The following is a 22,542-nucleotide window of genomic DNA, read 5'->3' on the forward strand; positions in this document are numbered from 1 at the left end:
AACACTCCCATTTTTATCTTAAAATGACTTTAAATATGTCTCATTTTTTTCGACGACCTTGTAAATTTTTGAATTCCACCTGTTGTGTTATTCAAATAGTAATTTAATTATCATATTGAATTTAAAATAAATTTTCCCTGTAGTACAATCTAAATTCATTAAATAAATTATTGGCTCGTATTGGCTTACATTTAAAGTTAACGATATAAAATATGTGTCGTAATGTTTTAACTGTTTTAAAAGTAAAAAAAGGAGGTGCATCTTACGCGGAGAGAGAACTCGTAATTAATTACAAAGTTCAAAAGTTTGCACAGGAAAAGGCTTTCTAAAGGAAATTTCTTTGTAAGGAAAGCTTGTTATAATATTATTTTATTTTTTAATTCATATTTTTTTAACACAACAAGTTGATAATATTATGAAAAAGGGGCTATATTTTGAATGTTACATTCTTTTGTTTTTATACGTCATTTCTGAACTGTGAGCCTTATATTATTTCCATTAATCGAATATGTGATTGTAGGTAGGTACTGGATATAAAGGAGTTGATCCTCCGTCCTTGGGGTACAAATAAAGATGATTTTCAGACCGTTTACGAAGAGGGAGTATAATAAAATATATATAATAAAAATGCATAAAAAGAGTTGGAGAGTATTTTAATGAATAATAATATAAAGAACACATATTAATTCAATCAATTTGGCAGTATCATTATACTACTTGCTTGCTAGGTCTGGGATTCTATATAAAAGTTAAGTTAACTATCTGGCGACGTAGTATAGTTAACATGAACCAAAATACGGGTTTTTATTTTATTTCTTATTAGGGGAGAGTGCCCATGGATGGGACGTTTTTGATTTTGCCTCTCTAGTTCTTCTCTGTAAAATAAATCACAAAAAGTAAACGTGGTTTCTCTTTATTCAATCTTTTAGCTACAAATATGCCATACTTTGTTTTCTAAAAAAATTAACCTAACTGCCTGAAAAATCGATTTCAAATCATGTCCTAAAATGTCCCATTCATAAACACCCTCCCATGAGAGGGACACCAGTATACCATGAATAGGACATTAATTAAAATGCTAGATTGATGGAATAATTCTATTTTAAAACAAAAATCATCTGTAGACACTTTCGTATAATACGTAGACACATGTAAAAGAAATTTTATTTAACATTTTTGCAACATTTTTGGCATTTTTTTTTTTCATGGGCCACAAAATTTACATTTAAGCCATTGCATAAAACTATATTGATATTCTCCTTCACATATGTGACACTTATTATCCTCCTTTCCTTTTGTTTTTGTCAGTGATACACCTTCTATTTCAACTGATTTATCTGAACTGATCTCTGTCATCACTCATTGAAATATTTTGTTGAAAACTGAGTTTTTTTTTAAACTCTTTTAGCGTTAGGCTTATTTTATGGTCTATCTATGGGTTTTCATTTTCCATTCTTCAATAATTGTATTTTCAAAAACTTGTCCTTTTCTGAAGTGTCAGATATTATACTTGATTTCCCCTTACTGATTTATTTCTGTACTGTAGAACATATTCTTCCAGCTGAATTTAAATACGTGGAAAGTATTTCTTCTCGCTTCAGACTGAACTAACTAACAAAAAAAACTAACTTACTATCACGCCGCTTCCCCGCAGGGATAGGTAGAAAGAATATAACGCCACACCACTCTGTCTTTGCAAACATTCTTTTCGCCTCTTCCACGTTCATGCATCTCCTCACTCATACCCGCCGATTGTTACGACTCCAACCTGACCACTTGCAACTATTTGGCTTACCTGATCGTGCCATGTTTTTCTCAGTCTTTCTCTGCTCCTTTTTCCAATAACATTCGCCTAGTAAATTTGTTTAACCGTTTTATCCTCACTCATTCGTTCTACATGTCCAAACCATCTCAACACATTTTTCTTAATTTTATTGATTATGCTTATCTCAGCTTTGCATTCCTTCCTTATTTCACTATTCGAACATCTATCATACATCGTTTTGTCGCACATTCTTCTGAGAGATCGCATTTCGACTGCATTCAGTCTACTTTCATCCTTATTTTGCCAACTCCATGTTTCACTTCCATACATTAGAGTTAGAACCAGGACTCCGTTATGCACTGCCAGTTTAGCTTCCGCTGATAGGCTTTTTTATTTCCTATCAGCCTTTACTTGTTTGACATGTCCAAAAAGAGAAGATTTTCCTATTGCATATGTCTTTGCAACCGACCTAATATTTTGCTTTTATTTAAAACCTCTTCTACAGCAGCTTCAATTAGAACGTTGGTGATTGATGGTTGGTGAACGATGCCGTGTTTTTGGCATTATAACCTAAAAACAATATAATGTTTACAATGCGTGTAATACAAACGAGTACAAACGATTTTTAATATAAATTAAAAGTATTCGCCATGAATGGGGCAATTTTCCCTTGAGTGGGACCGTCCCATTCATGATCACTGCGCGCGTCCCATTCAAGGAAATGCGTGATTTTTAGAAAAATAGATAAATCGATACATTTATTCTAAAGTAAATTTGATGAAACATACATTATAATATCCTGAGAGAACCAACTTAAATAATTGTATTTATCAATTGCAGCACTTATCATAACCTATATGTACAAACAAAATCAAATTGCAATATATAATTTACTTTTTGACGCAAAAAAATTGTAACACGTCTTACTCGCTTTACTGTCAGTCGAGAACTAAGGTTTGAGGATTAATCTGTCTTATATCGTAGCGTTAATGTTGGGTAATTTTTTTTTTTTTTTTGTAATAATAGTTTGGGCTGGAGGACGATTGTCCCATTCATCCTCTGTCCCACTCGTGGGCACTCTCCCCTACTCATTCTTAAACCGGTTTTCGATCCGTATTGTCAAAAATCAAGGTTGACGATAAAAAATATTTGTTTTAATTTTTACCAAATCAAAGATAAGGTTACATTATGTAGTTAAATGTTAGCTCCCGTATAGACCCAGTTCCGAACTTACATCACTTACATCAGTGTTGGTTGGAATCACTGGAATAAAAACAATATTGCGTAGGTGAACATTTGCTTTCTAAAAATAGGTACACCACAAATAACTCCCCTATGCTTAAAACCTTTTCGACATTAAACGTTTAACCTCAAGAGAAATCTACCTTTTAACAGGCGCACCACTGTTTTATAATAACGCCATTTAGCAGTCATTTACCATATGTACGTATTATGCGATGGTCGTAAATGTTCAATTCGATGATTCGATTTGATAATTTTTTTTCATTTAGTTTTGATTTGATCATTCTTTCAACATTTAATAATTCGATTAATTGTAATAACACATTACGCGTATTCGTGGTCGGACACCCGAAATGATATTTGGCGGATGCCGAAAAAATGTCACACACACGTATAATGAGAAAAATAACAAACCTCTTAATTAACCGTATATAAGAAATAATTTCTTATATACAAGGGCAAATCTCTAAAAATTAAACCAGGTTTCACATACGGTGTTCGATAATGATGCTGAATATATCGAAACACGTGTCATGGTCAAATAATGGTATTTATTTACAAAGTGACCGCCGAATCCATAATGAAATGAGTAAAATGTAATAAAATAGTATTTGAAATAATATGAGTTTGGAATAATGTATAACAATCTGAATGTTTACTTAGGATAGCTGCAAACTGAGGATTGTTATCAAATAAATACAACATATTTGTTTTCTCATCCATCGCTTCGAAATATTATCTCGATGATTCCGATTCCCGTTTTCTGAAAAGGAAAATGTAAACAATGGGTTATTTTCACTGGGAAGGAATATCGGATTCAACATGCTCTATGACAGAGGTTTCCAATCCCATGCCCGCGGGCACCATGGAAGATTCGTATGTGCCCACCACTATTCGATAGAGACATAATTTTTTCATCAACATTAATTAAAAATGTGAATTATTTACATCAAATATATAATTTATTTATATATATATATATATATATACATAAATGTATCAATGTTTTTTTTTTACTTCAAGAATTGTTTTTTTTTTTACATTAGTGTGTGTAGGGCAACACACACAGTAATTGATAATATCTATTTATTAAGTATAATATTCTATGATGTTTTTTTGCTGCTTCGCAATGTTGAAGTTTAATTACATAAATATTATATAATTCATGGAATACAGTTATAGTTTTTTTTCTGTATTTATGTATTTAATATTTAAAACTATTGTATTTTTTTAGTATACACATTCGTATTTAAAAAGAAAATTGTTTACATGTTTTACTGTTTAAAGTCGTTCGGATTAGAAACTGAAGATACTTTATATTAATTATAAATCAGCGCGTTTTAATATTATAAGAATGTTCTTTCATTTATGAGTATATAACAGTATCGTTTAAAATGCAATAAATGAATACTTAACTACAAAAGTCGTCTCATTTAGTAGGAAAAATTAACATTTACGAATCAAAATTCAAGATTACCTAAAAACAAATATGAAACAAATTTGTGTATAACCACTATTATGTATGTCAAAGAAAGTTAGTGTGGTGATTGAATTTGGGTACAAAAAAGCAACCGAAAAGGGAAAATAAATAGTTACTCGAATTATTTTCACGATGGATAGTGAATACAAAATATAACAGAAATTATACCCATTGATCTGGGAAATTTGTGAAAAACAGTTTCCTTTTGCTCGCCGTAATTACGGTTGATTTTACGTCATTATGTCATACGAGTTATTGAAAAGGTTCTACAGACTTCAGGAAACTCAAAAAGAGGCTGTATCGCATACCGTGTAGAACCTACCCTTAGTCTTTTGTAAAGCTGGGGTAATATTAGTTCTTTCACCTGTGCTACGCTTTGATGTCGTCTCGCAGGCGCACTCATGCGACCCTTCTATTAAGGGTTGCTATCGATTAGCTTCCCTTAAAGGTCGACCAGACCATCGGCAGGCAGCTACAACAGATTTAGTACGCCATGCATTATGAATTTATGATCACTGAACAAGTCTTTTTAAATCTAACTTCTAGACATTATCAAATGACTAACGAATGTTATTTTAAATCAAAACACGAATTTTGATTCTTTTAAAATATAATTGTTTGACAACATTCATGAGATCGAGAAGAATGGAAGTGATTCATATGAATGATACTGGTGTCTGAATATTTAGAAGAATGTACGTATAATCGTATAACCATGAAATAACAATTTTATTAATGGATTTTGTAGTTACTTTTTAATAATTTGTATTTTTTATGCCAAAAAAAAGTATTTAAAAAAAGTGGTTATTGTGTCGCGTATTTCGATGCATTCATCATCACTATCAAACACTAAACAACGCGCCGCACTATCGATAGTAGGTAAAAGCGATACGGAATGCATCGAAACACGGCACAAAGGATTTTAAGAAATTGAGGTATTTACCAAGTAAAATTTAAACAAACAAAAAAAAATATAACGACTTAATAGCTATGAAATATTTTTTTAAAGAGCTATTTAGTTTTCGGTTTATATCAGTGGATTAAAAAATTGTTACAAAAATGCAGTTCCTCCAAAAAATGTCAGTAAAAAAAATTAAATCAAATATGCATTTTAAATACAGTTTTTACAAACTAATAATATTGTTCACAAGAGAATAAAGTAAATATTGTCAAAAAATTATTTAAAAAATGTGTACCTTGATTCATTCAAACTTTTAAAAATACATCGGTTAAACCGTAATAACGTAAAAAATCAGAAACTGTGGCATAATTTCTAAATTATTTCTTTATAAAACAGAGAAAAAACAACTGGAATTCTTAATATTATTACCTAACTAAAGAAATAAAAAAATAATATCAATGGATTGCAAAAAACTATTTCCAGAATTTAAAATTACGAACGCCTAAAACATGTGATATTAAGCGAAAACAGAAATAAATAGCGATGTGTATCTAGTGCACATGCCGCATTTATATTGGGTGAGACAAAGGACTGAAAGAATGTTCTAGATAAAGGATCAATAAATGTTAATGGATACAGGACGAAGGATTGCATCATATGAGACAAAGAGTTATGAAAAAAAATTCCAATAATGTAACGAAAATATTATATATATATATATATATATATATATATATATATATATATATATATATATATATATATATATATATATATATATATATATATATATATATATATAAATATATATATATGTATATATATATATATATATATATATATATATATATATATATATATATATATATATATATATTTATATATATATATATATGGATTTAAATATATTTAAATATAATAATGGAAATACATGTTATTTTTCACACTAATATTTATTCAATATTACCCTGGACTGGTAGCTGAAGCGGAGGTCTGATTACCTTTCCTTCATATGTTAATGATCAAGATAACACTGCGTTTACATGATGCAGTGCCCTATGCACCATTGAGATAAGAGAAGAAGAAGAAGAAGAAGAATAGCATTTTATCCAGAGATGAAAAAGTTTCTATGTGAAAAACGAAAACTTTTGTAGGCTCTCCCGCTTCTAGTCTTCCCTTCACTACGTATCGTACTCTGTTATTTTTAACTCTCAAGCACATAAAGCTTCACATGCTTCTAGCTGTGAATTATACATATAATTAATATTTCAAGCAGGGTGACATTTCAACTCGTAGAACCGTGCTCGACGGTGTAATTTTATATTTATTTTCCGTGTTGTTTCAGATGGCTGAAAGCCACGTTTGTGGGAATTGAACAAGTGTCCCCTGAAAATTTTCCTCGAGTACTCATTATACTTTAGACACGTTTCAAGCAAGGCTTATATTAGTACCCGTCGGAATAATACTTACCTTTTTCTTGTTTCTGTTGGTCCAAGGGTATATTTATTCATTTGTTAAGAATGAACAAAACTCTGACGCTAATATATATATTTTTTAATACACTTTATCATCGAAGATCTCGGTAAGCAAAACTAAAAGTCTTTTTCAACCCTCATCCGCACCCGATGGTGCATAGGGCACTACATAAAATAAATGCAGAGTTATTTTGATCGTTCACACATGAAGGAAAGGTGGTCAGCCCTCCGCTTCAGACACCAGTCGAAGGCAATATTGAACAAATATTTGAGTGAAAAACTCACTTATATTCATTTGACGCCCCATAGGAATTGAACCCGGGACCTCCAGCATGGAAGAAATCTAGGTGGAATTAAATATTGAAAGATGGCATTTGGTTTGGATTTGTGAAAAACGCAATTTACTACAAAAATAACGATTTTTGATACGTTAAAGTACATCTAAATTATAAAAAATAAAACATGGATTTTCGTTAATTTTTTAACCCATTTAAGTACACAGAGAATACGCATCTCATATAAAGTAGTGAGAAAATGATTTAGTAATATTAAAGTTTATTTGTCAAATACATTTATCAAAAGTGTTCGGTACATAAAACAGAATAAAGCCATGTTGAGGGCTTTACTTCGTTCACACTCAATTATTTACGACTCTTGAAGTTAAGTTGAAAAGAAAGTTTGCTTAGACAACTGGCTTTTTAGTATTAAACAATATCACATAGAATTCATAATTATTATTTGACAATATTTCATAGCGGTTAAGTTGAATGCGTATTGAATATTTCCGTAAAAATATTAAATTTACCTGGTGAATAATAAAATATGGGTCGTGCTTGTTTAGTTGAAAAAAAATCAGTTCCGTCCATACATACTGTATTTCCTTCAAATCGATTTTTTTAAATTTATATCGTATATGGAACAAAGTGAATGGTGCACTAAAATCAGTTATAGCAAATACCTATCAGTGGAAACTAAACTGGCAGTGTACAATGGAGTCCTGGTTCCAACTCTTATGTATGGAAGTGAAACATGGAGTTGGCAAAAGAAGGAAGAAAGTAGACTGAATGCAGTCGAAATGCGATCTCTCAGAAGAATGTGCGACAAAACGATGTATGATAGATGTTCGAATAGTGAAATAAGGAAGGAATGCAAAGCTGAGATAAGCATTATCGATAAAATTAAGAAAGATGTGTTGAGATGGTTTGGACATGTAGAACGAATGAGTGAGGAAAGAATGGTAAAACAAATTTATGAGGCGAATGTTAGTGGGAAAAGAAGCAGAGGAAGACCGAGAAAAACATGGCACGATCAGGTGTGCCAAATACTTGAAAGTGGTCAGGTTAGGAGTCGTAACAATCGGCGGGTATATATGAGGAGATGCATGAACGTGGAAGAGGCGAAGAATGTTTGCAAGGACAGAGTGGGGTGGCGCTCTATTCTCTCTGCCTACCCCTGCGGGGAAACGGCGTGATCGTTAGTTAGTTAGTTAGTTTTTATATCGTATATACTGTATATGTTTGGATATACAAGTATGTCATAAGGCAGTAAGTAAATATACGAATAGCTTGCCGAATAACACACGAAGTAATAAATGAGGAAATGCGGGACGCTAGAAAAAGTTTTGTAAGTCAAAGGGTAGAAAGTTTAGAAACGATGATAGCAGAATGTAAGTAAGTAGGTTAGAAGGAAGAGAGAAGATATTTTTAAGAGACTATCAATCGAAAATAAACTACAATATATTACAAGGCGAGTAAATAACCTCAAAACCGTAGCTCTCGAATAGTTTAGTCCCATTTTTGAGGGGAAGTATGAAAAAGTAAATTATAGTTTATTTGTATGCTTTATAGCAGCGTTCGGGGAACCGGGGTAAATTACCCCCGAATGGGGTAAAATGTTTTTTTGGGGTAAAAAGGAAATTTTTGTAATTTGCTATTTCATAAACGTGTTAGTGTTTTTACAAATTTTAACAATTCAGAAATTGATTAAACGCTGAAGACTATTCGAATTGCTCTTACATCAAAAAGTCCCAATTTTTAAGTAATTGTATCGAACATGAAGCAACATCATGTCTCCAAAAACTGAAAAGGAAACCTGAAAACCTGAATTTTCGTTTGATCCTATTTGAGAATTTTATTTTATTTGTCTATTAAATTTATTATTAGATTAAAACCAATATTTTTAGCTTTTCCACTTTTTTTATTTGACCAGCGACCGGGTTTCGTCGTTACCGACATCATCAGACATCATCAGACCAGTCTGATGATGTCGGTAACGACGAAACCCGGTCGCTGGTCAAATAAAAAAAGTGGAAAAGCTAAAAATATTGGTTTTAATCTAATAATAAATTAAAAATGCAATTCCATCACGAAGTGTCAGTGGATAATATAAATCTATTATTTGTCTATTACATATTTACTATTTTCAACTTTTTTTTGTTTTTCGTGTAAATTAATTTGAGTTTTATTTTAAATACACATTAATTGTGTTATTTTCGAAAAGGGGGGAGGGGGTTAAATCGACTGACGCAAAAATATTTTGGGGTAATGGTTTAAAAAGTTCCCCGACCGCTGCTTTATAGGGATGAAAGTTCTCATCCAGTCGAATAAACGAGGAGAATATATACTTGTCTTAAATACAAAAATAAAACACTTGCCCCAGTCTACTTCTTCTATAAGCATGATCGGTCAAAAACTCCACCTTGTAATGTTATTTTTTAGTGGACTGAAAGATATTGCATCATAGCAATAAGTTTTCCAATATCTGTTCTATTTTACAAGAAGAAATACACAGATAATAAAAAAATACTGAACTTATAATCTGTCTCCATAGTATAATTTTTATCGCGTTTGGCTACGGTTCTAGAGGTACCTGTTCGATTCCTTAAGGGAGGGTTTCGCAACCTTTTTGTACTCTAGAGCACAGTCTAAAATATCGGTAGGGTGGTAGGCGCCACCTTTATTAAATCAACTTATTTTTAAGTACTCAGCAAAGGAACCACTCATACATACAATATCGGAAACATACGAACGTATTTAATAAACCTAGGTACTCAAAAAATTTAAATGATCATATTAATAAAAATAATCCACATTTTTCATTAATGTTTATGAAAAAATTATGTCTGCGTCGAATAGTGGCGGGCACATACGAATCGTTCCGCGGGCACCATGGCAGCCGCGGGCACGGGGTTGGAACCTCTGCCTTAAGGAGTCAAAATAATAAAATCAGCGATTTTTCTCCCTGGACGTGTTAATAATCACATTGCCTTCACATAATTAACAAACAAGATAATACTACATCAATGCGATGTTCCGCTTATGTGGACGAGGAATAGATTTTTTTTAAAATACTATTTGGAGTGATTTTTAAATTTTTAGGATACTCTTCGTTCACAAGAAAACAATGGATCACTCATGTTTAGTGATGTGATCATTTTGCTCAAAATCAGCGTTCATTTTCAGCAGGTTGATGCCCTTAAATTCAAATGAAGCCGTAAAATTAGGACGCAAACGAAAAAAAACGTAAAATTTCAAAGTTAATTTATGGTCTTGCTGATAGCGTCGATCAAAAATGTCGAAACGCAAATCCCAGCCGATTTTTCAGCAAACACAAATAAAGGGGTCCGATAGTCTCGTGGTAGGGCTCGCTATCTCCCTTCCACTTGATTGGTTATCACTTTATTTTAAGCACCCCCTCCCTCTCCCACCTGTGGGTCATCCTATAACGGTTGGTTAGTCGATTGATAACGTTAGCTACAATGACGCCCGGAGCGGTGGTTATACTATCGACCACTTTACCTAACGGAGCTTAAATCTTCATGTTTTGTGTAAAGTTAAAAGTAACATGAAGTTTATTATTTTAACATAAAAAATGGATAACTAAACACTAGTTCATAGTAAGTACTTAAATAAATTACTAGTGAGTGTATATTTCAAACGAATAAAATAAAATAATTTAGTAGAAGGTATGACGCTATTTGTTAATAAAATTAATTTAATTAACAATATTTGCTAATGTGTATACTATTTTTTTTTCATTATAAAAAATATCACGTTTTATGGTTCTACTGCATTAAATTATTATTTTTAATTATCTTTGTGATAGCTGTTTCGCCCTCCGAGGGCATTATCAACCTGTATCTAAAAAAAACTGATTTCATCTTTTTACATTTAAATTTGTACTTCATTAACTAATTTTGAAGGTAAAAAAACATTCATTTTAATGGAAAAGGGAGTTAATTCCAAATAAAAGCAGTACCTTGCGTAGTGCATGAATTACTGAATAATGATTTGATAAGAAAGTTTTTCCCCCTGATGAAAGTGAAGGGTTGAAGCAAGTTCGAGTGTTTGTAATTTTCCTGTCTGTCCTACCAGCCGACAAGCTTCTAAAATATAGACTTCGCGCATCATTTCTTTAAAAAAAAAGAATACACAAAGTTTTCAGCAAGATAAATTGATTCATTTAGTTTGTGAATAATATTGGGAGTATATTACTCTTTAAAGTGTTAGGAAATATTAAAAATGAAGCAAACGTATTATTAGGCTGCAATTGGATATGGTCACCATTTTTCCACACACCAAGTGTTCTACCACTGTCTTTCTATGACCCAACAAGTCAGCGACGTAGTCATGCGCATTTTTAACACAGACGCCCATTCTTAATTTCATCTTAAGAATGGGCAACACCGTATGTGATGTGGTGCATGCATCGAAACACGTGTCAGAGTAGATTTTAAGAAAAAGTGGTATTTAATAATTAAAACATTAATTAAAAATGGATAGATTTTACCACAAAGTGACTGCCGAATCAATTAATGAAATTTCATATTTTTAACAGATTTTTTGGATTATTATAAAGTTTTTGATGTCTCTTCCACAGGTGTCAACATGGTGTCCGGAAGTGTCTTGTTTCTGGGTGCGTTGGGTATGTTCCTGACTCTTGCTTCCCAGTCATCTGCCGAACCGGCTCCTCTACCATCTTCTTCCGGAAATGCACCAAGCTACATGCGCAGTGAGTCACTTTCAATCACCTATATTTATACAATTATTATTTGTAAATTTTATTTGGTACCTAGATTTTTATTTTATTTTATTGACTACTCTTAAAAACTTTTATGGGCTGTAGATTAGATTCCAAATAATAAACGTATTTGCTATAATACAAGGCATATAATGCTTCAAACATATTTTCATCGTATTTTAAAATTTTGGCTAAATTGTTACCGTTCTTCGCTGACTTTATCAGTAAATATATATATTTTTCTTAAAACGCCGTATTTGTATTAAATAATTTTTCTTCGAAATAAATATATAGTTTTGAAAACAAAAGAGTTATTGCAAGGTAAGGAGTTAAAAATTATAAAAATATTTTTTCAATGTAGGTACATATGTATATTCTACAAAACAAAAACAAAAAATCTAATTTATATATTTTGTTTTAAAAATCGGGTGTGAAAGTGTCGACCGGTTCTCAGAGGAGCCGAACGCTTAAAATTTTTTTTAGTCCTCCACTCGTTTGCAAGTGATTTCACTTAATGTATTCTAGTTTTCTAGTGAGGATCCATATATTCACGTATCATTTTTGCGATTTTATATTAAAATTTTAAATACTAACGCAACACATAAAGAAAGCAGCAGATGTCGTTGTTTTTATTAGTAAATGTTAAAAATAAGTGCCTTCTCTTAACTAACAATACCTAAATTTCTGATGTAAAAGATTCATTATGATAGTCGTAAATTCCCTTATTTATATTTACGTATTTAAGAGTTAAAAAGCATGAAAATTAACATATTGCGAATCACCATAAAATCTTATGTTAGGTAAATTAGAAGGAAACTATAACGTTCCGGATGGCGATACTTTGTAAATCAGTTATCAAAATCGTTTCGTTTGTTTCAAGCAATTTCCAATAATGGTTGCTTAAACTTTTAATGATTCGATTCTTTTAATCATAAATTCATGTGATAAAATTCATGACGTGATAAAAAATATCGGCCATGGCTATTATGATGAAATGTCAAATTCCACATTCATATTTCAGTTACAAATTGCGTATACGTTTAGTTTCGAGTTTTACCAAATAATAGTTTGTGGATTAGTAAATCGTGTCTCCCACTGTAAGTAAACTAAATGTTACTTCTTCGAGAGACTCGTATATTTTAGCTTGTCAAACATAAACTTGTACAAGTCGATTCCAAGAGCTCTTGCCTCTTGCTGCTGAACTACTTTTGTTTGGTTCTACTTCTCTTCCATTTCTTAACCCATATATCAGTAATGTTCTTCATTTTTAGCCCCTTTATTGACATCACACAGGTGACATGGGATACATATCCCATCTAATCTACTTCTATACACTATAATAAAAAAGGCACGACTGATCACCCTGCTTTGATAAAAAATCAAGTCAATACCTTGTCGATCAGACGCTCTATGCACTATCTGACATCACATTGTAATTTTAAACTATTATACATAAGTATGAAGTCAATTCTTTGACCCAGGCATAAAAAAACTAAAACGTAGAAGTATAAGCTATTGCACCTAATCATAAACGGCAAATAGAAGGTTGACGAGATGTTGGCAGAAGACAGATCTCCTGATTCCGGAATATACTAGATTGGACAGGGATATGAACCGTTGAAACGCTGTTCAGAGCTGCCCAAGACAAGGACAATTACTGTCAAGTGATAGTCGACGTAAAGATGGCCTGACATGACATGCACAGAAGAAAAAGAAAAATCTACTTTTAGATGTCAAATTTCTACTTATCCCCTTTACGCTCTCAAAGGTGCGAAGGGCATTGTATCAGATCGCTGATTATATGAAGGCATGGCCATCAACATCACGCTTCAGATTCTTTAATTAAGATGACTAAGTAAATAACATTAGGTGAAGAATATCACTATTATAAGGATAAAGAAATGGAGATGAAATATAAAGTAAAATTGACTGAAGAGGAACAACGAAATAACAGCAATGGCTGCGGTACTCGGGGTTGCATACTCGTACAAGCTTGTGTAAGCAAATAAAGACCTGCAACTTTATATCTATTCGACATAAAATGCTATTCCTCGACTTGTTATAGTCTAAGAATATAGGCGGGCTATCTTGCCTAATTTTACTATGGCAATATTTCATGAGGGTGTCCTTTGCTAGGCGAATCTTTGTCAGAGGGCTGATATAAATCTTATAAAATTGAAAGCGTTTGTATGCTAATACGATTGAATAAACAATCCGAATTTCTATTACATTTGCAAAGTTGTATTAAAGAGTAAAACAGGTTTTGTAGCCTTTCCATTACGTTCCGTTACAAAGGTGAACAATGCCTCCTCTTAACACGAGACATTTAAAATTAAGGATGTACTTTTGTTCTGTATCGAGAAAGGACTGCCTGTAATAAATTTTATAATTTGTAACGTTTTAAAGCCTATTTCGTCCTTAGAAATACTTTATGTAGCTGAAAAGCACTGAGGATATTTATGAATTCCAACGAATAACTGCATTACATTAGGTTTAAATACGTTTGGATCAGGAAATAATTGTCGGTATAAATTGTGAAATTTTTAATTTAAAAAAATCAAAAGTAGATTTAAGTCTATTCTAATTAATTAAATGATTTGGTCAAATTATAAGCTGCGTAAAATATTGAAAATCATGTTTTTAGGCGTTTCCCAGAATGTGAAAAAAATCCGGTTAGGAACTTGCATACATCCAAATATAAGGGTCTCTGCTAAACAGAAGTTTTCTCAATCCAAGATTCCAACAATCGAAATCGTGTCGGGTTGTGGTCCCATGGTTAGTATCTCGGATTTTTGAGTCCATTCTACCACAATTTAATACCTATTTCTATGAAGGAGCCGCTAAGGCTCACAGAAATAGTATGAAATTAATGTATTTTTGTAAATAATAAAAAAACACTAATATTTCTCAATAAAAAATTACAAAGATGTCTGTAGTGAACTCACAGGCCTTTCGCAATCGTAAGAAGAAGGCCTGGGTGTCTTATATTATGACCTATCCATTTGGCTCGCTGTTGTGTTACTTTATTTAGAAAGCATCTTGACTTCCCAGCCCTGCTTAAAACCTCGTTGTTCCCTACGTGTTCCGACCAATGAATCCCCTACATATGCGCCTAAAGCACTCTAGCCGCCCGTTTTGCCTGCCCGATAGTCCACGTTTCGGTTCTATATAACAGTATGCCCCAGACTAGAGATTTAATCTAATTGTTTCTTATTTTTAAACTTATACAAAAATAGTTTTCATTTTTATTGAATGCTATTCTTGCTTGTTTTATCCGGCTAAATATTTCTGATTTTGATCGACCATCCTGAGTAATTTTGCTGCCCAAATAAACAAATTACTTAACATGTTTAATATTTTTACTATCTAGTACACATTGTTTTGTATACCTACTAATTCTCTTTGTGTTTGAGACACAATTCAAATGTGCGCTAGGATTATTTTAAATGTATGGATTTAAGGATTTTTCCATGACATTTTCATCGAAGCAGTTACTTCATTAGGCAACCATATCGATCCACTCACCTATGCGTTCAGCACTAATTAATTATAAGCTCAGATCAGATAATAATTAACGCTCTACAGTATTCGAAGCATTCACCACACAATGTGCTACCTTTGAATAATTAATGCAGAAACAGTTTATCGTAAGCAAATAATTATCCGCCGAGACAATACTGGGGCATTTATGTAACACTGTTCATCCACCTCAACACAAGGAAAAAAGGTGAAAAAAATAGTTAATTTTTTTAACTTCTTGTAAATATTTTTGATTTCATTCATTTCATATTATAATTTATTTGATAATTTAACAGAACAGTTACATCAAGTTATACTCGTATTGCACAACATGTAACTTATTATTATAGAATTCCACATTTGTAAAAATACCTGGAAGAGAGACGGGTGGTAAGCAAAGATAAAGGGGGAAAGATCTAAGCGCAAGTCAAAGACCATTTGTATAAAACGAGGAATTCACCACGATATCCATGTGAGATGACCTCACCGCTGACACATCAAAATCTCCATATTCGTCGCCAACTAATTTTTATCTACTTCTTGGTGTAGACCTTGTGACCTAATTTTAAGAGGAATAAGCTTCCTGCGATGGCGATTCCTAGCTGTCAATCCATCTCTTTAGTGGTCAGCCAGGGAGTCTTCTACCTTGAGTTTGGCCGTACAATGCAATGGAGTGGAGTCTGGATGGTTCCATTCTCCTCACATGCGCATACCATTGTCATACAAATTTTTATAAACGATAAATATAGCAACTTTATTTAGAGTTCGTTCTACTCGTGGGAAGCGCTAAGGTGCCACTCGCCTTGGTGATTTGACTGGAAACTCAAAAACGTTCCGGAAATTCTAGCGAGTCAATGAGCGAGGTGATCAATTTATAAAATAGGATCTCGTCTTATCAACAACAACAAAAAACCGTCTACTCTTGTGTCTTGTCTCATGAATTAAACTGATTGAACCGATTAAACTCTCCCTTACATAACAATGTTGGGAAAAGAACATAAAGTATAAAAAATAATTATGTTTATCAACGTAAGTATGATGAATAATAAAGTTTATCGAAGAAGAAACATTTTAAATAAAGCTGTTTTCCTTAACATTGTGCAAAGGATAAAATGTAGCTGTGTATATTTTAATTTTGTTTCAAACTTAATAATAAATAAGGACATAAAGCATTGTCTATGCTGAGAAACAAATTTTCTTGACAATTTTTTTCACCTTAACATGTTTTGTAACGCGAAAAGTTTACAAAGTAATTTAACATTTTGTGTATCATCTCTCTTTATCTCCTACAAGTATTGTCATAATTTATTCTAATGTTGTGAAGTTTTATTAAAATTTTTGCCATGAACATTAAGTATAATTAGGGAAGTACTTGATCAATGGCTTCTGAGAAAGTACGATTTTTTTATTGCCTTTAAAATTAATATATTACGGTTGAATTGAGCTGTAAACTGTGCAATTAATACGAGTATATGTAAAGTCCGCATATTTGTTTGAAAATTGCGTATTTAATTTTTTTTATAACCCTTATCCGCACCTAATGGTGCATAGGGCACTGCATCAAATTGACGCAGTGTTATCTTGATCATTACTTACATGAAGGCAAGGTGATCACTCTTGCGCTTCAGGAACCAGTCCAGGGTAATATTAAATAAATATTACAGTGTTAAATCACTAATATTTATTTTCACCTCCCCCCCTGGGAATCGAACCCAGGACCTCCAGCACGGTAGCTAAACACGCTGACCATTACACCACGGAGGTGGACAAAACAGGACAGGCGTATTTTAAGTCGGCATAAATGTATTTTTATGAGTAATAAATTGACGCAATTTGTTATCTTTTTCTATTCTGTGTGTCATGTCAGGTCCACCTGACGTCAACTATCAGTTAAGAGTAATTGACCTTGTCTTAGGCAGCTCTAAACAGTGCCTCAAAGGTCCTGATCCCCGTCCAATCTCGTATCTTCCGGAACCAGGAGATCTGTCTCCTACCCGAAATGAATCTTAAAAGTTACAATTCTCTTCTCCACATCGACAGCATTGTATTGAGGCAGTTTTATGTATAATTGATCAATAAATAATTTTGATCAGTTATTTTGAGTTCCAGCTTAGAGTGGCAAAGAAAACACATACGTTTATTTAATTACGTCAATATAAAATAATTGATGCATATTATTTTAAATTTTAAATCTATGCAAATACGGGTACAGAACGGTGATTACTTCCGACGACTTAGCTGTATTCTGTCGACTTAGCTAGAACGCTAGAATAATTGCGTGTAAAGTGATGTTATTGTCTCTGAATTTTGCGAGCGTGTAAAGCTTTGCTGACTGAGTGAAATTTACTAAAGAAAAAAATAGTTACTCATTTGTTTGCAAAATATCTTCAACAATTTTATATAATCACTGAATTTTTTTCTGTTTTATCAAAACGTTATGCATAAAAATCGCACTGTACGATGTACTCAAAATTTATACCGTTATTATAACCGCTTATTATATATATTTTCGAGTAAAAATCGTGTTAAGGAAAACTTTGATTTTACTCCTATTTTTGCTTCTAAACTTTCAAAGATTGATTCAAAATAAGTCAATTTATAGGCCAGTCTGAAAACGGAAAGTTTCAGGATGACGACGTCATCACAACTTTTCAGGGTTTGTGTAACTTAACCCCCTGTTGCCGTGGTGCGTTGTATTGACGTAAATTTAAACGCTTAGTAAGCGATTCTGTCGTTCTCCTTCCCGGGCCCATTTATCAACGGAACAGTTCACTTATTTTGTTTAGTTATATAATAAGCAACACTTGTTTTCCCCGCTGAAAAGTTCAACCGAACTTGTAGCAGTTGCCAAAATCCAAATTTGCGGGAAGTTTCACCAAGTTTTTGGACGTAACGAAATGATAATAGTATTTTGTTTACTTTTATCGAATTTAGAAACAAAAGTTACCTTTTACGGTATATCATAAATATAATTATTTAAATTTTAAATATTCCATCGAGGTTAAAATAATTTTCATGTTTCGTATCAATCAAGGTAGCCTGTGTATTGCTTCTGTTTATTTCTTTAAGGCGGGATATTCGATGGACCGCATCTTTATTTTCGTTAAACTCTGGTAACATTTAACATAATTCAATTGTTTGCTTTTAAAACACCGTTTTTGTGTTGCAATGATATTTTTTTCTTCGAAATAAAAATAAAGTCAAAATATGAATCTAAATATATAAAAAAAAGAAATGGTTATTAAAAGGTGAAGAGTTTAAAAAACATATCAAAATATTTATTCTAACAAAAAACCAATATTTATTTTTTTTTAATTTGCGCGAAGAAACGTCTGGTTCCTCACGCAGCCGGTCGCTTACTGGATTATATGTTTTCAAGTTCCTCCTTAATTACTAGTTGGACTTGGTCACGGGTTGCTGTGACCTAGTCTGGTCAAATGGAATAGAAACAATAGAGAAAGCACATATTTCTAATGTTTTATTTCACAGTGTTTGTGTGTTAACAATATTTTAGCAGCTGTCAAACTGAAACAATAAATAACATGGTTTTGTTTTAATGAATACTAAAATACTTTATACAACTCAGAATAATAATATAAACTAAATTGTATGTTGTAAGTTTTAGGAAAAATCTCATGTTGATTTTTTATTTGATTTGATTTTTTCTTGAACGATGCTTATAATTACAATCCTAACTCGACAATATTTTAGTGTTTTCTCATTGTTACTCATTGAGTGGAATCTTCGGTATTTTTTGGGACGATATCTAATTAAATCAAGAAATTCCGGAAGTTGTTGAAAGGAGTGAGCACTCCTTTCAACAACGTCATATAGTATATCAAAAAACACAATTTTTCTGGAGATCGTTTTTAAAGTTTAAAAATATAATAAAATGTATTAAAAATAAATATCAAGCCACTTATTGAACTTTTTACTGTGCAACAGATCTTTTAAGGTAAAACCTGAATGTTTTTTCTCCATTTGAAAAATATTAAGTATATTTAAAAAAAAATAATTAAACAATACCTTTTCTTCAAAATGCACAAAATGCAAAACACTTTCTGCCCTGTAGCAAGTAAATATTAAGTTAAATATGCCGCTTTTGCTGGGATATAGTAAATTTTCTGGGCATTTCAAAAAACATACACAAATGAAAATTGACGATTTTTGATATATGACGTTGTTGAAATGAGTGAGCGATATATCAAGTTTGTTTAAGCGAACTTTCTCAAATTAACTGATTCACTAATCTATAAATCTCCACTCTCATCACTGCCCTGATGAATCCTGCCTAAGAAGTTTTCACCACTTCATCAACTTGTGATGTTTCATCACCATCAACTCCACCTTTCATCAACTTCATCATCTGAAATTAAGGCCATTGCGAAGGGTGCAAAAAAGTTTTCAGGGCCAATTAACCAAGCAGAAGAAATATGCCAATATATTCCTGTGTTCATTATTTAGTTTTGCTGTGGGAAAGTAATACCCATAATCAGCCAACATCATAGCTGATTTTGAATGTGCATAAAATTTGTAAAAGCGGATCGGAATCCTTGAGGTAAATCTGAGATTTAAGTACAAATTTGAAGTATTTAAAAAAAATTAAACAATTGTATAATACCACATAATTTGTTTTATTTCATTACACGCGACTAGTTTCGAAAACAGATTTTTTTATCTACAAGTGAAAATGTAGTTTTACTTTTCATCTGTTGATGAAAACATCTGAAGTTTTTTAAACGAGTCGTGTGTTATGAAATAAAACTCGTGGTTTTATGAGAGTGTTTAATCTTTAAAAAATCAACATATCTTTCCACAAAGTTAATGCTGAATCAATAAATAATACAAATTAGTAATTGGTTCTAGTACGGGTATGCAACACCGAGGTTCGCCTCTTTCACATGCATCTCTCCAAACATACCCGCTGATTATTTCGACTCCTGATCCGATCGCTTTCGAGTATTTGACATACCTGATCATGCTTTCAAGTTTTCCTCGGTCTACCTCTGCTCCTTTTTCTAACCACATTCGTCTCATAAATTTAATTAATTAATATGTCATATTTGCTTAATATAAAGGATGATTTTATAAATATTTTGTAATGTTTTACTTTCTAAATGGTATAATTTTTTAAACATTATTTTAAGAATGGAAAAAATATCATCTGGATAGACAGTATTAACGATACCCAAAGCCAAAATTCACTGAATGTATTAGCATATTTTTGCTATAACATTTTAAAATGATAAAAGTATTTTTTCCAAAGTTACCTATAATACTCCACCGGGACAAGTGAGTTTTTATCGTCTTCATTGAGGTATAAGTCACTTTGTTTCAAAACATGTTAACATTAAAAAGATCGTCTGCAGGTAAGATAGTAAGGGTAGAGAAGGTAGATATAAAAAACGTCAAATATCCACATTTATCAAATTTAAATATGTCTTGGATTTATATTACAATTAACAGGAATCGAATTCGCGATGCCAGTTTCGCAGTCAAGCGTCTTTACCCAATTACGCCACGGCACCTAAACAAATCAAATAAAAATATTAACGAAGAAATCTCAAGTCTTTACATGGGTAAAAAATAAAATACAATATGCAATGTTGAATGAAATTGATTATAAAATAGAATAAAAGGTGGAAAAAACAACAACAAAAAGTTAAGTACGTGGTCACAAATCTTACTTAACTAATGTTGTCGTAACAGTTTAGTGATTATCCTGACGAAGAAACAGGTACGCTCGAAACCGATAGATTTAAATCTCAATGAGTTGTAATTAATTAACTTACTGTACCTACATTTTGTTTAAATATATACCGTTATAGTTACCATTATAAAGATTTCAGTTGATGTTTAGTTGATAGTTTAGATGTATACATACACAATTGTTAAGTTTTAATTTGTACCAGAAGATGAAAACAATTGTCGTTTTCGAAACTAGTCGTAAATAAAAATAAAACTCGATAAAGTGGATTATTCAAGTGTTTAATTTTAATAAAATACAGATGTAGTAGCTTTTATTATATGTGGCAGTTAAAGTAACATAAAGGGATTGGACGATTTTTCCTTCCCATCGATTATGTAACATAATGTATTTCATATATGTTTATAATATATATTTAATAAAATAGTCTATTTTACCCCTCATAGACTTTTGCCTATATAGAAGCAGTATTATACGTAGTACCTGAACGAGTATTTCATTAGGTCCTGACAATATACAAGTTTCTATAAAAGTTTACTTTGCATTGTGATCTGAGTACAAAAGGTAATCCGTATTTGATATTTTGTATATTACGCATTCAAGAAAACCTGTAAAGCTTTTGAGACGAGTACAATAAGCAAAAATCATATTGCAACTTGATTTTTCCGTTTGGAAATAATAATAAGTATTCTTATTTCTAAACCGTAAATATGCGAGACATATTATGTGATCTTGTAGAAAAGCAATGATTTACATTAAAACATATGTTTTCCCTTTTATCGTTGTTTGATAGTTTTATCATTGACTGAAAGAGATTTGAAAATATCATAAATAAAGAGGTACCGAGTTCATCCCGTGTATAAATTAATTTCTCAAAGAAACTCAATTTATATAATCACATAAACTTTGATTTTTTTTTATACTTTTAATTTCATTTGTTACTTTACGTTTTTTTTTAGTTTTTTTTCTTACTTTTATCTATCTCTTATTTTTAGACCTTTTTTGGATAAAAAATTGTTCTGATTTTTCTTGAGACTGTATTTCTTGTAGTTCTTTTGATTTTGAATCAGTGATTGGGTTTTATCGTTACCAATATTGTCAGTCTGGTCACTAGTAAAATAAAAGTAGGTAAAGACACATTTTCGGCTTTAAAATTATTACAATTAGCTTCAAACCACAAAAAAACACGAAAAATTCGCTTAGAGTGTCAGAAATGAAGACCGTAAGAAGCATTTCAGGCAAGGGTCTTCGAGATAGAAAAATAATCGCCAGGATCAGGGAAATATGCGAGATCGAAGATGTCATTAGGCAACGAAACAGACAAGGGTATGCGCATGTGAGGAGAATGGAACCATCCAGAGTCCCCCCCCCCCCCCACATCGCACTGTACGGCCAACCCCACGGTAGACGACTACCGGGCAGACTATCAAAGAG

The 22,542-nt window shown here is 32.0% G+C and overlaps 1 protein-coding gene across 1 annotated transcript in view; it reads left to right on the forward strand.

Moving 5' to 3' along the window:
• sNPF (short neuropeptide F precursor) overlaps nucleotides 1–22,542 on the forward strand; it is a 103,455-nt gene that overhangs the window by 42,304 nt on the left and 38,609 nt on the right. Inside the window, exon 3 of the mRNA XM_088262651.1 lies at nucleotides 11,742–11,873. Coding sequence (XP_088118777.1) covers nucleotides 11,750–11,873 — 124 coding nt within the window. The 5' untranslated portion in view covers nucleotides 11,742–11,749. The remainder of the gene's footprint in view (nucleotides 1–11,741; nucleotides 11,874–22,542) is intronic.

This window comes from Brachycentrus maculatus, unplaced genomic scaffold (genome assembly GCF_059751285.1).
Source record: "Brachycentrus maculatus isolate JH-2025_06_01 unplaced genomic scaffold, ASM5975128v1 h1tg000186l, whole genome shotgun sequence".
NCBI lineage: Eukaryota > Metazoa > Arthropoda > Insecta > Trichoptera > Brachycentridae > Brachycentrus > Brachycentrus maculatus.